The following is a 15,229-nucleotide window of genomic DNA, read 5'->3' as shown; positions in this document are numbered from 1 at the left end:
CACCACCTTCAGGTGAAAGCCCACATTTGGTCTCACCTTCCTCCAGGCTGCTCAGCAGGAGCAACCCTCAGCCCCCTGTTGAGTGTTGGCCACACGCTCTTTTCTGCCATCGCTCACTTCCCAACTCCCTGCTTCCACTCTACATCGTACCAGCTCTCTCTCGCTCCTGCCTTTCTCTCCATCCTTTCTCTAATCCTTTTCTCATGTTGTGTTCCTTGTCTCTTTTTGTTCTGCCCTTTCTGCCATGAAGGCTGCTGTTTATATGGCCTGATTGTGCGCAGGTGTGATGCGCTGTTACCTCCAAGGTGTGAATGAGGCACCTGACTGCTCTGCTCGCCTTTGCAGATGAGTGCATGATCAGCCAAGCACCCCACTCAACCCCGGAGTGAAGCATGTTGGCACAGACCTGCAACCGACTGGAAGCTCTCAGGATGCGATTACTTATTTAACAACTTGCACTACGCTACAGACTACTCATCACACTTCCCTGCAGTTCTGTGTTGTTCGGGGTTAGACTTGGAACAGATTTTAAAAATCATTAAAGTGGAAGTTGCACCTTAATAGAGCATTCAGCCACAACATGAATGCTCGCTTTAAATTATCTGTAGCTCTTCTCCAGGCTGGGCTCATTCATTGAACTGTCACATACTTAGAGACAGCACTAAAAGCAGCATATAAATCAATAAGGAAGGGCAACATTACATATTGATTTGAGGCGGAACTCTTTTAACGGATTTCTTGCATATGCTGCTGTGTTACTTGGATGATTTAAAGAGGACAGAAGAGATGATAATAGGGTTCATGATTCCTAGACCAAAACACTTAGAAAAGCATTTTCTCAAAATGCCTGCAGGCCCAGATTAAGAAAGCTTTGAATTGCTTACTCTTAAGTCTTAAAATAACTAAGACATTGTGCCTTAGTTGTACGCACTGCAAATGGTTAACCTATTTAATGGATTTCATTCAAAGTGCCTTACAGTTTATAGAAAATAGGCTCCACTATACATGATTTGTGCTGTATATGCAGTGGATTCAGAAAGTATTCAGGCCCCTTCACTTGGTTCACATCTTGTTATGCTGCAGTCTTCTACAAAAATCATTTAAACTCATTTTTTCCCCTCATCAAGCCAACACTAAATACCACAGAAAAACAAAGCAAAAACAGAACTTTAGAACGGATTTTATAAGACTTTACATAACAAAATGTAAAGAAGTGAAGGGCTCTGAATCTTTTTCTGAATCCTCTGTATATAATGAGAGTACCACAGGAGATGGACTGGCAGGGCAAGAAATTACTTCCTGCGGCACTTACAGTAAATACAAGTAAATATCCAACAAAGGAACCATCTGAACAAATGAGTTTTAGAAGCTAATTTGAAGCTGGTTATTCATCACAGATGTGGGCATTGACATAATTAAGCCAATCTCATCCCATCATGTGTAAAATCACATATGGAAATTTGCGCTAGAACCCGTTACCCATTTCAGTGTTGTTTCAATAGACAAAGGTGTCTGAGTATTGTTGTGAGGAGGAAAAAGGATCAGAAGATGAAAAGCTCAGACTTAAACATTTTGGTTGTGTAAGGAATAACAATTTCACAGAATAAATGTTGGAGCGCCATCACAGCCGCCCCCATTTATTTCGAAAGATCTTTAAGGCAAAACAAAAAGGGCGCTCAATGGCACAGTTAACATAAACAACTTAACAAAGGTAGCTTTTCCTTGGGCTCCTAAAAATAAGGCTTCTCCCTCTCTCTTTGTCAAGCTACCGAGCTCCATCTTGCGTGTTACTCAGTCAGTGGAATGACACCTCCTTCCAGCCAGCAACCATAAGGGGCGGAGTCAGTTGCCTTTGCTGGACATCTTCTTGGCACTGTGGAGGGAAAAGAGAGAGGACACGATTAACATCATTGCCCCCTCTCATTCTGGAGGAGTATTACACACATCAGACGAGCCCTGAAGGAGATCCTCTGATGCGCATATGTGACAACTCAGTAATCGATTTAAAAAAAAAAAAAAAAAAAAAAAAAAAAAAGAGCAATCCAGAAAGTAAAGAGCAAAACAAACATCAATACGCAATAGGAGAGTCAAAACCCCCAAAAAAAAATTGCAGTAGAGTTTACTTTGATTTGAAGCTAACTAGACTAGAGATTTACGAGGAATTTTTTTGTCCACTAAGGGATAACACATAATGAAGATGCCACAACATTTAAAGTGTCACTTTTGTTCCAACTTCAGTGTGATGATCACGACTGTGTGACATGTCCAAAATGTGCCACATAAACAATAAGAATAACAGTTCTCCAGACAGTTAAAGAAATTTTGGAGCGCCAGCAGGGTTATCCCTTTCATTGTTCATGAACAAACAAGAATAAACAAAAAGAAAATAATGTTCTTTGGAAGTCTTGATTGTGGGAATTCAACAGAGGTTGAGTCCATGGGGTTGTAGTCACTGCTAGCAAGGCTCCGTTTGGCAGGTCGCTTGAGCCAGTAATGACACCTCCTTCCGGGAAGCCCGGGGTTTTGTGGTGGCTAGACTGGAAAGTGTGGGGTCAAATGCCTTCAGTGGGTGGCTTCTTGCTGCTGTGGTGAAAGAAGGAGATGACAACATTAGCAGCAGCAGCCCCTCTTGTCTCGGCGGATTACTACATACCTCTACTGAGCCTGTGAGGAGGTCCTCCATTGCACATATGTGACAACAGAAATGAAATACAAGTTTGTCAGAATGAATCAAATTGAAAAATAAACCTCAAAACCAAAATCCTGATACCAAACAACCCCCATTACACTAAAACACAGGTATACACATTATATACAGTATCACAGATCCGTGGACCACAGCTACTGGGAAGCAAGTTAGGGAGTGACCAACCCTGGCTGGACCACCAGGGTTGTGAGTCCTAAAACATCCAATGATCCCCATCAGGATAAATCACTGATGATGCATCCCAATGCACCCTTCACATGTATTCTGCTCATCTAACATCACAGTAAAAGTTTGGTAGAAGCCATATGCTCTTCACATCGGGTTCAATCAAACTGGACAGTATAGTTAAAGGTGCAGATTCTTTGTACAAGACAACATATGACTCATAGTAAATACCTGGAGGAGTTGACTCAAAACCAAAGGTTGAAACACTAAAAGACAAAAAGGGAGTGATCTGCAGAAGGAATGTCATTCTTTAAATTACTGGCCGACCTGTGGGTATAAGCATTGGTGTCTAGCACAGGATAGCAGTAAGGAGATTTATATTAAAGTCTAAAATCAAATCATATAAATAAATCCGCCTATGTGCAGTATTGGCTACCTCTTTGTTTATCATCTTTTGTGATCTTGTCACCTTCAGGCCCAACAGTCTTTCATTTTTAATCTTCACCAGGAGATAAATTGCACATATGGTGTTTGAGGCCAGAAACAATTTCTGCAATCTGATACGAAGTTTCATTATGGTCTGCAGAGCTCACATCTGTCCATCTCCTTCTTTTCTCTTTATTAGGTTATTTGAGGATGCGGCAAACAAATTAAACCTGGCCGCTTTGATCGGATTTCTTCAACAACTACGAAAAGCCTCCCAGGCCCAGCTCTTCAACTCGGTGCCAGAGACGTTGGACTATTCATTGATAATGCCAGGTATGTGTCATATCTCTGATTGTAACTCGAAAGCTTTCTTTCAAATACAAAGCCACATTATATTGTGTGCATTTTATGCCATTAATGCTGACTAACCTGCCCCCACCTCCCCCCAAAGCCTCTTCCTAAATCCTAACTGTAACAATAATGTAAATCTGAAAGGGAAAATGGCAGTGAATACAAATCAGATCTAACTCCACTGATAAACATAATTCTAACTTACTGCTGAAAATTAAAATTAGTAAGACTTTAAAAATATTAACAGCAGGCAAAGGCGTGGTTAACCTCCTTAGCGTTATGTTCACCCCACAGAAAAACAAACCAAAAACAGAGATTTTTTTTTTTTATTTGTCCAACATCACAACAGGCACACTAGAAGCGCATTTCTTTGCACACTGTTCTTCTGTTTTTATCAGTTGCTTACACACAAGAAGGTAGAATGTCAGTGTCTGATCTGCACAAATCAACCCACCCCTTGTGTTATTGTAAGTTACCACAGGTTTAGTGACTTCCACATTTCCCCTGACACGAGCATTGACAGTTGCCACATTGTGAACAGTGTCTAGGAGGCTAACACCTTGCTTGTCCCTGCACTTGATCGTAACCATTTTGCCTTTTTATCATGCAGCTACTGGTGAACCAAACTGAAGCGTCACTTAACTTAATTTGTTCATGCAGTGCCATATCATTCTAACAATCTAAACAAGAACAGGCCATTCAGCCCGACAAAACTCTCCAGTCCAATCAACTTACTTCTTCTAAAATAACATAAGTCGAGTTTTGAAAGTCCCTAAAGTCCTACTGTGTCTACCATACTACTTGGTCACTTATTCCAAGTGTCTTTGGTTCTCTCTATGAAGAAAAACTTCCTTTTTGTGTGAAATTTACCCTTAACAAGTTTCCAACTGTGTCCCCATGTTCTTGATGAACTCATTTTAAAGTCACAGTCTCGATCCACTCGACTAATTCCCTTCATAATTTTAAACACTTCAATCATATCTCTTCTTGATCTCCTTTTGCTTAACCTGAAAAGGCTCAGCTCTTTTAATCTTTCCTTACAACTCATCCCCTGTAGCCCTGGAATCAGCCTAGTCATTCTTCTCTGGACTTTTTCTAGTGTTACTATGTCCTTTTTGTAGCCTGGAGGAGAGAGGCGATGTGTTGCGTGCTGCTCCTCACAGACTTTTCGTTTTTCCGTCTGTAGTTTTGTTGTTGTCGATGTTTGTACTGCCTGTTCACTGTTTTATTAAGTACGACCGCACAGCATTGGTAAACATCAGAGCAACAAAGGCACAAGTCGCTACTTTTGAAGTTATCAACCAGGGGCTGCTCGCCACAATAATCAAACCCAAGGTGGCGGACGCGACCCACCCGACCATACCCGGAGGACGCGGAGGAGAAAACGTGGCCGGCGTGCTGGGATCCAAGCGAGGACGAAATGCAGAGGACTTCCACTGCCTAGCATTTTCCTGGCGAATGCCCAGTCTCTGGACAACAAACTTGATGATCTCCGTGGTAGATTTCGTTTCCAGTGAGATCTATGTGACTGTTCTGTTTTCTGCCTCACAGAAACATGGCTCACTGCCTGCACGCTGGACCCGGCTGTCCAGCCAGACAGCTTTTCTATCCACCGCACTGATCGGTCGGTCTCCTCCGGGAAAAAGAGAGGTGTCGGAGTATGCTTCCTCGTTAACAACGCATGGTGTATGGATGTGGAAGTCATTTCACAAAGCTGTTCACCGGACCTGGAGTGTCTGCTCATCAAGTGCTGGCCGCTTTATCTGCCTAGGGAGTTTACAGCTGTACACATGGCGGCTGTTTACATCCCCCTGCAAGCAAACACCAGCACCGCACTTAAGGAACTGTATATCCTCATTACGGACTGAAAACACACACCTCAGAGGTCTGGTTATCATCGCCGGCGAGCTTCAGGTTTGTTTACTCAAAATGCTACCAACACGTCTCCTGTCCTACCAAGGGTGCTAACACATTGGAACACTGCTACACGTTGGAACACTGCTACACTGCACACAAAAACACGTACCGCTCGCTCCCGCGGCTGACCCTCGGGCAGTCAGACCACCGCTCTGTGTTGGTCCTCCCTATTTACAAGCAGCAGTTGAAGCGCGCAGAGCCGGCCTTGCAAGAGGTGCACTGTTGGACCCCGGAAGCAGAGGAGAAACTTAGGGACTGCTTTGAATCTGTGGATTGGGATGTTTTCAAAGAGTCCTCTGAGAATCTGGACAAGTATGCTACAGTTGTCACAGGCTTCATCGGGAAATGTGTGGATAATTGTGTACCCACAAAGTCTGTACGCGTATTTCCCAACCAGAAGCCCTGGGTGTATGCTGAAGTACAGTGGCGGATCCGTGAGCGCAGCAGTGCGTTTCACTCCGGAGATACACGGGCATACAAAAAGAGCAGATATGATCTCCGAAAAGCCATTAAATACACAAAGCACTAGTACGCCCACAAACTGGAATCTCAGTTTTAACAGCACAGCAGACGTTTGTCGGATGTGGCAGGGTATTCAGCTGATCACGGACTACAAACCCCGGACACACGCGGCCACAGCTCCCGCCACTTCACTCCCGGACGAGTTGAACATATTTTTCGCTCGCTTAAAGCTCGCTAACACGGACAGGCCTGTGTGACCCTCCCACAGCACCGCAAGACTCCAGCCTGAGGCTCTCTGAGGATGACGTGAGGAAGACTTTTTCCCGACTCAAAGTCCGCAAAGCATCCAGCCCAGACGGAGTCTCAGGTCTCGTTTTAAAAACATGTTGCGACCAGCTTAGCTGCTGTCTTTACGGATATTTTTAATACATCTCTGAGAGTTTCATCTGTCCCCACCTGCTTCAAGCACACAGCCATCATCCCTGTCCCAAAGAAAAATGAAGTAGACTGCCCTAATGATTACGGCCCAGTAGCACATATTCCCATAGCCATGAAGTGCTTTGAGAGGCTGGTGCTAGAACACATCAAGGACATCTGGACCCCCTCTAGTTTGCCTAGCGTTGCAACAGGTCCACTGAGGACGCCATCTCCATAACACTTCACACCACCCTGTCTCATTTGGAGAACAAGAACTGTTATGCCAGTCTGTTGTTTGTGGACTACAGCCCTGCATTTAACACCGTCATTCCATCCCAGCTCAACGCTAAACTCCTGGATCTGGGGCTTAGCTCTTCACTGTGCAACTGGGTGTTGGACTTCCTCACCGGCAGACCTCAGCAAGTGCGTATTGGTGGAAAAACCTCCTCCATCATCACCATCAACACTGGCACCCCGCAGGGCAGCATGCTGAGCCCTCTGCTTTACTCTCTTTATATACATGACTGCGTAGCTAAGTACAGCTCTGACACCATCCTCAAGTTTGCTGACAGTACCACTGTAATAGGTCTGATCAGCGAGGATGATGAGACGACCTACAGGAAGGAGGTCAGACTTCTGTCAGAATGGTGTCAGGACAACAACCTCACCCTCAACGTTAGCAAAACTAAGGAGATGATTGTGGATTTCCACAAACATGCAGCAGAGCACAGCCCCATCTACATCGGAGGTGAGGCTGTGGAGCAGGTCAGCAGCTTTAGGTTCCTCAGAGTCACCCTCACTGATGATCTTAAATGGTCAAGTCACACTGCGGCAGTAGTTAAGAAAGCCCAACAACACTTGTACTTCCCCAGGAGACTGAGTAAGGCCCAGATGTCCCCCACAACCCTATGCAGATTCTACAGGTGTACTATGGAATCCATCCTGACAGGATACATCACATCCTGGTACAGCAACTGCTCAGTTCAAGACTGCAGAGCTCTGCAGCGTGTGGTGAATACAGCACAGCAGATGATGGGCACAGAGCTCCCTGCGATCCATGACATCAACACTAAACGCTGTCTCAGGAAAGTGAACCGTATCAGGTGGGACCCCAGCCACCCTGCACTGTCACTTTTCACCATCCTCCCATCTGGGAAGCAACTAAAGTCCATTCAGACGCACACCTCCAGGTTCAGGAACAGTTTCTACCCAACTGCAGACTCATGAACAATCAGTAACCTTGTGTCACCTTCACTGCTACCTGCACATATACTTCTGCCACTGTCTCTATTTATTCCTAGGATTCTGGTTTTATTTATTTACTTATTTATATTCATTAATTTATTGTGTGTTTTTGTCTGCATGCAAGCAAGTATTTCATTGTACATGGTACTTGTACTTGTACACATGACAATAAAGAATTGAATTGAATTGAAAAAAAAACTGCACACAGGACTCACTGATGAGGCCTCACCAGTGTGTTATAAAGCTTGAGCAGAACCTCCTTGGACTTCTACTCCACACATCAAGGTGCTATATAACCTGACATTCTGTTAGCCTTTATAATGGCTTCTGAACACTGTCTGGCAGTTGTAGTGTCAAGTCAAGGCCAAGGAGATTAACTGATCAAGAAATAAAAACACTAACGGAAAAAAGCAGAAGCAAATCAGGGAGATGTTTTGGTTTTGAATACTGGACAAAGTCCAAAATAACTCAACAACAAAGATCTTACCTCCTTAATACTTACAGTAATTGGGCGTATCTTACAGATTTTGGCCTTCTTACGAATCACCTTTGAATTTTCCTACCACATACCATTTAATTGGAATTGCCTATTTTTGTGATTTACTCTCATATTATAAGTATACGTATGCAAGGGGAGAAGGTAAAAATTCCTGATATTTGTCAATAGCACAAAAGTAGGGTGTAATTACCAACTGTGCCGCTACGTATCACATGCCTGCAGTCTTCTTATTCAGACCGCTGAGTGGCACTGTGCTGATTTGACAGCGTGCATATTTCTCGCATTTATTCAACAATCTATGCACGTGACTTCAGCATTTTTTTTTAAACCAAGTGACGTGAAATATTGTGTCCACATCTGTCCATTACGTCTACCACATTATTTTCAATTTGCATTCACTCTTTGATTTACCCTCTTATTATGTGCATAGGAAAGCTCAATGTGTTTTCATCTGCATGTCTTTGCCCAACAGAAGCCAGGTCAACTCAAGAGAGGAAGAGTGTGCTTCATCTCTTCCGCCTGGGAGATGTAATGTTACGGATCGTCAGGAGCAAATCACGTCCATTACTTCACATGATGAGAGCCTGGAGTGTCGTGTCTTCTCATTTAGTGGAGGTAACAGAACAGACATCTTATTTATTTGTCCGCGGGTTTTAACCACAGTGACTTGCAGTAGAGTTGTTTCTGTGTTTCTGCAGATTTGATTTCTTCTGGATCACACAGTGGTGGGCATTGAATCAGTGATCCCCTGTTTTATAGTCCAGCACCCAGGTCACTAGGCTACAGTGCCTGCGGATATTTCTTAATATTGATTTTATTTATGGTGCACTTTTAGCTCACTGGTTAAACTTAGATTAGCTGAATGATCCTTTTTTGTAATAGGACATCATTTGCTAGCATCCAATCTGTAGGTATTTCCTCAGTGTGTGGTGATATTTGACAAATACACATCAACGGCTCTCTTCTGCACAGCTTCAAGTGCTAATATATCTTTCCTGTTCCACCATGCTTCTCAGGGTGGAGTGGTGGCTCTGAGGCTAGGGATTTGTGCCAGCAATTGGAAGGTTACCAAATCCCGTAAAACGTAAGAAGTGATTCCACTCCGTTGGGCCCTTGAGCAAGGCCCTTAACCTGCAATCGTTCCGTACTGGGTATGATGTTAACCTGCATCCAGCCCTCCAGTCAGGTCCTCCAACTTGCAGGGAAAATTTGGGCTTTGGTGTCAGGATCAGCACACAATCAAAAACCTCACACCATTCCATTTGAACTAGTGTGGTGCTGAGGTGTCACCCGTTACATGGCTGTACTCGGGTCCTAATTTGGAATCCTAAGGTGGTTTGTCATGTGGTGGGTATGACAACCTGCTGTATCAGTGTATGCTCCCAAACTCTCTCTCTCTGTTACTCTCATGCTGCCCACACTTTTAGTTTAATTTGAAAATGTGAGCTACTTCATTCTTTATGTTCGAACAAAAGTAGGAAGATCACACTGGAAAGAAGAACAATACAGAAGGCACAGTTGGTGCAGTGGTTGTACTGCTGTCTCATAGTAAGGAGACCAGGAATTGCATCTCGCTGTGTGCAGTTTACATGTTCTCCCTGTGTTTGCATGTGTTTCATCCCACAGTCCAAAGACATGCAGGTTAGATGGACTGGTGATACTAAATTGACCATAGATTGTGGGTTATGTGTGTGTGTTTGCCCTGCGAAGGACTGGCACCCTGTCCAGGGTTTGTTCCTGATTTGTGCCCAATGCATGATGGGATAGACTCTGGCACCCCCCCTCCCCACCATCCCCAAATCTCTGTTCAGGACTAAGCAGGTTAGAAAATGACTGACTGACAGACATTCAAATTATATAAACACGGTACAAGATGTAGTGAAATGGTTAATTGCTCAACTCCAATAACTGTGCCATTAAGAAAAACATAACAGTAACACATGACTTAATAATAGCATAAATCATTAACAGAATTATATATGTGATAAAAAATAACTAAATAAGTTAGTGAAAAGTTAGCAATAGATCATCATGTAGATGTAGACACTTATTCAAGTTACAGATGGACTGTGGACAGAAGCCCATTTTCAGTCTCTGAAATGGACTTTAGGCAGCGGTAGCATTCATCTGACCTCAGCACAGAAAAGAGATGGCTGGTATATACGTATACAGTATGTACGCATTTACCTCCTTAAAGGTATACTCCACCCTGCATTTTACCCTGTCTTGTTTGCAATAATGGCCAATAAAAAAATTGAATGTCATATTTTTCATGGATAACAGAGAAAGCAAAGTTCCTGTCACAATAGGCTTCAACAGTGAACAACAGTAAACAATATCAAAATATTGACAAATATATGGTTTGACAAGGATGGGTGTCTGTGTGTCTCTCTGTGTGTTCATCCACTTGCTATATGTCTCTTGTCATTTCAAAAGATGATACATCACAAATATTTCTGGTAATAAAATGCATTGCACTTGTCATTCCAACAGATAGCAGATCACAAACATTAACACTATTTTTATGAATCCCATCCCAAATGGCATATAATAGAGACAGATGCATTGCATTTATCATTTCAACAGACGGCACATTTCAAACATTAACACACCTTTTACAAATCCCATCCCACATGGTATATAACAGAGAAAAATTAATTGCATGGTATACTGCAAACGTTAACGCTGGGGTCTTCGTGGATCAGTTAGATTTCAAGCCATCATAGACAGGCAGCTTTACTAGTACTACATATATTTAGATGAGCTTTTTTGCTTATGTGTTGAGTAAGTTATGATTTTATTACAATATTTTTTTCTGTGCTTTATATATTTTAGTACATATCCTTTAGTGTAAATGTATGTTTTAGAGGTCTAGCAGTATATTTCTGTTCCTTGATTTTTATTTTTTGAGTAAGATGAAAGAGAGACATGATTATTTTGTTTTTTGTCCCATGGTTTGTTTTCAACTATATTTTAATACCTGGTCCTTTCTTTTTCTTCCTGAACACCATCAGAGGTGTCAGAACAGAACAGAAAGATGGGTGTCTATGTAGGTACTCAATACTGTGCAGTTAGCTGCCTTTTAACCATCCAGTTTTTTTTTTGTTTTTTTGCACCCAGGCCGCTTGCCACAAAGAGAGACATGTTTCCCAAAAGGCTGTGTCCTTCATACATGACACTCTCACTGAGGTCCTATCCAACTGGCATGAATTGCCTCATTTCCGCTTCAATGAGGCCTTGTTTCGCCCATTTGAGCGCATTATGCAGCTGGAGTTATGTGATGAAGACGTGCAGGATCAGGTACTCATTTCTTTTAATTAAAAACATATATATATTGTCACACATGCGTATTGAAGGACCACCTCACAGGCTCGGTCTAGGTATGTAATTACCCTTGGAGATGACAGGGGGGAGCTGTGCTAACACTGTCATTATTATTATTTCCTTCATTACTCACAGTAATAGCCATCCCGTGAAGGCATTTAGCCCCGTCCCCTCCAATCCAGCTTCCATAAAACCCAGGGAATCCCATAAAGAGGAGTAATTACTGGCCAGAGCAACCTACAAGACAGAACTCTGCTAGAGTGACTACCTTGCAGCTTAGGTTTGAATTCCCTGTTGAAGGGACGCGCATACCATTGAATGTTTTTTCTATTCAGTTTGTTTTTCTGTCTCCGAACAATGAAAGGAATAACCCAGTTGGTGCCACAAAATTTCTTGCCGAAATCCTGAGCTGTTATTCCTGCACGTGGCTAATATATATTATAATAAAAAGACTAAGAGGACAAAAAGATTTTTGGCAAACTCCGTATAATTGGAAAAAGCAAAGTAACAAACTGATTAACATTAGTTTAGCAGTGACGTCTTTACAGACATGAGTCTACAATAGACTGCCTGCACATGGTGGTAGAGCCAGTTAAGAGGCCAGTGGAGAGGAAGAGGTGGGTTCAGGTGACCGGAAACCGGAAGTGATGTCACAACTCATCTCTCTGTCGATCAGCAGGTATGCAGATGTAAAAAAGAAGAAACACATTTGGCAACAGCACCAACCCATGGACAGGGGTGGAATTACAATCAAATGAGCCCTTAGGTTGTTTCCCAATCAAACCTGTGTGACTATCATATATATAAAATGCCTATGCGTACGTATGTACGTACGTCTCCCTTTCATGGCTAGGTGATGATAACAATTTGTTTAAACGTGGGACTGTTTTACGTTGCCAGGTGATTAATATTTGTTTAGAAAATAATGTTAACATTGTTGAGAACGTTTGGTTAATTTTGGTTAACATTGGACTACAGAATCGTATTGTATTCTAATGCCCCTCCGGAATACCTGTACACATGTCAAGAGTTTAGTGCCACACATTTCAGGTAAAGTACACCATTTCCTCACAATAGTGAACGAGTTATCCTAAACCTTAGACGATTATGCCTCGCAAAAGACTGCTAGATGAAGCGGTCTTTTCCGAACAGAAACGTCAACGAAACGAAAAAGACCGCACTCGACAACCAAATGCAACACAGGAGGAAGCATCCCGTCGGCGCGAAAGATGAAACCAACAACACCGCAATCACAGAGCAAATGCAACACAGGAGGAAGCATCCCGTCAACGTGAAAGACGAAACCAACAAGACCGCAATCACAGAGCAAATGCAACACAGGAGGAAGCTTCCCGTCAACGCGAAAGACGAAACCAACAAGACCGCAATCACAGAGCAACACTCACGCAATTGCCTACACCTCAGCATCTTCATGCAGCCACCGGAACATATGTTATTGAGGACAACATTGACCAACATTTTTGTGGAAATTTACAATTACGGTGCACATTCTGTGGTACGAAATATTTCCCTGCTGAACAACCAGCAGATAAACTGTTTAACATCTGTTGCTACAAAGGAAAAGTGAGTTTACCTCCAATACAGGTATCTGCTTTACTGAAGAGCCTCATGACGGGACAACACGAACACTCAAAAAACTTCATGGACAACATAAGGTCATTTAACAGCGCATTAGCCTTTGCTTCAATGGGTGCTAAAATTGCTCCTCCTCCCGGATACGGGCCCTACTGTTTTCGTATTCATGGACAGATTTATCACAGATCTGGGGCTCTACATCCTGAAAATGATGATCATCGTCGATTTCCTCAACTTTATATCCTTGATCTTGATGAGGTGTCTGCACAAAGAATGCAAGTCAAAGAGAACTCTAAATGCAACCCCAACCTCATGACCCTGCTTAGTTCATTCATGAGCGACAATAATCCTTTTGCTGAAGCATGTAAAATGCTTTATGAGGTGGAGCAGCAATGTCTCGTGGAAGCAGCATCATGGAATCTGCAAGCACCAATAGTGTCATTGGCGATCATTCATGATAGAAACCAGGACCATATAATATAATAAAAGACCATAAAATATACATTTGCCTGCTTCAGCAGGCTTTTCAACTAGTATATATATAATATTTATACTGTTCAATTTCAATTGTTAATCTTTGTAAGCATTTTGAAGAAGCTATATTAGATTAAAGTAATCTAAAATTAATATTAGATTAAAATTAATATTAGATTAATCTAAAATTTTAGAACTGCTTCTGTTCTCGGCTGTCTTTGCAAGTGTTCATTTCAGATTATCTCATAGCATCTTTTTGTTATTGGCCTGCAGGTAGTCACTTCCATCGGCGAACTGGTGGAGATGTGCTCTCCTCAGATCCAGTCTGGTTGGCGGCCCCTCTTCAGTGCACTGAGGACTGTGCACAGTAATAAGTCTGAAGTCAAAGACTACCTTGTTGGAGAGTACTCAACGGGTAATGACGACGATTACGACAAAATCGTTTCACATTCAGATTTTGTATGGTTTATGTTATAGATGGCAAATAAAGAATTTTTTCATATTTTAATTAAATTTTAAACTTACTTGGCTTAAAATGGTGCATTGGTTAGTCCTGTCTGCGGGGTGTTTTCCTTATTCTCCCAGTTTCTTCCTACATCACCAAGATATCCGTGTTACATCGGTGGGACATTACACGACTTCTAGTTGGAGGGGATGCTAAACTGAAGCAACTGGACTTGCAGATCTCATTGCCTGATGATGGCCGATTACACAACTAGAAATTGCAGGGCACGACAAATTAGACAACTTCATCACAACTTTCTAGCACAGCTTTAGATCTCCAAAATATCACCAGCTTACCTCATTTTATGTCAGATAATGATTTGCCACCTGCACAAATGCTTTCCAAGTATGGCGAGTTTAGCTGCAAACTCTTCCTTTTTTCATTCTATTGTGGTACATAAAACACAAGACATCAGATAGACGTGTCTGTCTTCTGTATGCAAGGTCCAAAACACCGCGATCCTTATTCCTCATAGCTCCATTATAAGCATTGTACTTCCAGTTTAAGTGCTCGTTGAATTTCAACTCTCACACACACACTCAAGCCCGGCAATACAACTTAAGACAAAATTTTATTTTAATTCAAAGAGTGCTTGGGTTTGTCAGACTACATGACTAGCATGGTTACAAGAATGTGCCACAACTCTCAAACATTAGGTAAATGAAGTACGCTGCTGAAAATTCCTAGAAATGTTGTGTAATGTGACAGGGCCTTTAACCTCCCTAGCGTTAGACCCAAGTATCACTCGGCTGTAAAAACAACACCAAAAGTGTTAATCTCGTGTGTCACTCAGGCAATGGTATAGACACATCTTGCGTAAGACCCAAGGATTACTGTGGCTGTAAAAGTGCCAACAGTATTGGTGTCAAGCATTACTCGGGCAATGATATAGGCATGTCTTATGTAAGCATCAGACCCGAGCGTTACACAGGCAACAGTGTAGACATATCCTCTCCTAGCCTCATAATGGCGTCTCGTAAGAAACGTCTCTCATCAGCAGTGATAAAGTGAATCAATCTGTCTTCAGGCAGTGAAATTGAAACGGTCAGTGAAACCAAAAGTGATTCTAATGAATCCAAAGTGATGCGTGTGTCACGTCACTCGCACATGTGCAGTGTGCTGTTCATATTATTATTATTAT

General features: G+C 42.4%; 1 protein-coding gene across 1 annotated transcript in view; it reads left to right on the top strand.

The window, feature by feature from the left end:
• The window catches only part of arfgef3 (ARFGEF family member 3), a 223,076-nt gene that overhangs the window by 163,065 nt on the left and 44,782 nt on the right, over window positions 1-15,229 (top strand). Inside the window, exons 20-23 of the mRNA XM_051919360.1 lie at window positions 3,498-3,631; window positions 8,662-8,804; window positions 11,310-11,489; window positions 13,857-13,998. Coding sequence (XP_051775320.1) covers window positions 3,498-3,631; window positions 8,662-8,804; window positions 11,310-11,489; window positions 13,857-13,998 — 599 coding nt within the window. The remainder of the gene's footprint in view (window positions 1-3,497; window positions 3,632-8,661; window positions 8,805-11,309; window positions 11,490-13,856; window positions 13,999-15,229) is intronic.

Source organism: Erpetoichthys calabaricus, chromosome 15, assembly GCF_900747795.2.
Source record: "Erpetoichthys calabaricus chromosome 15, fErpCal1.3, whole genome shotgun sequence".
NCBI classification, from domain to species: Eukaryota; Metazoa; Chordata; class Cladistia; order Polypteriformes; family Polypteridae; genus Erpetoichthys; species Erpetoichthys calabaricus.
This window is presented reverse-complemented; position numbering and strand designations above follow the sequence as displayed.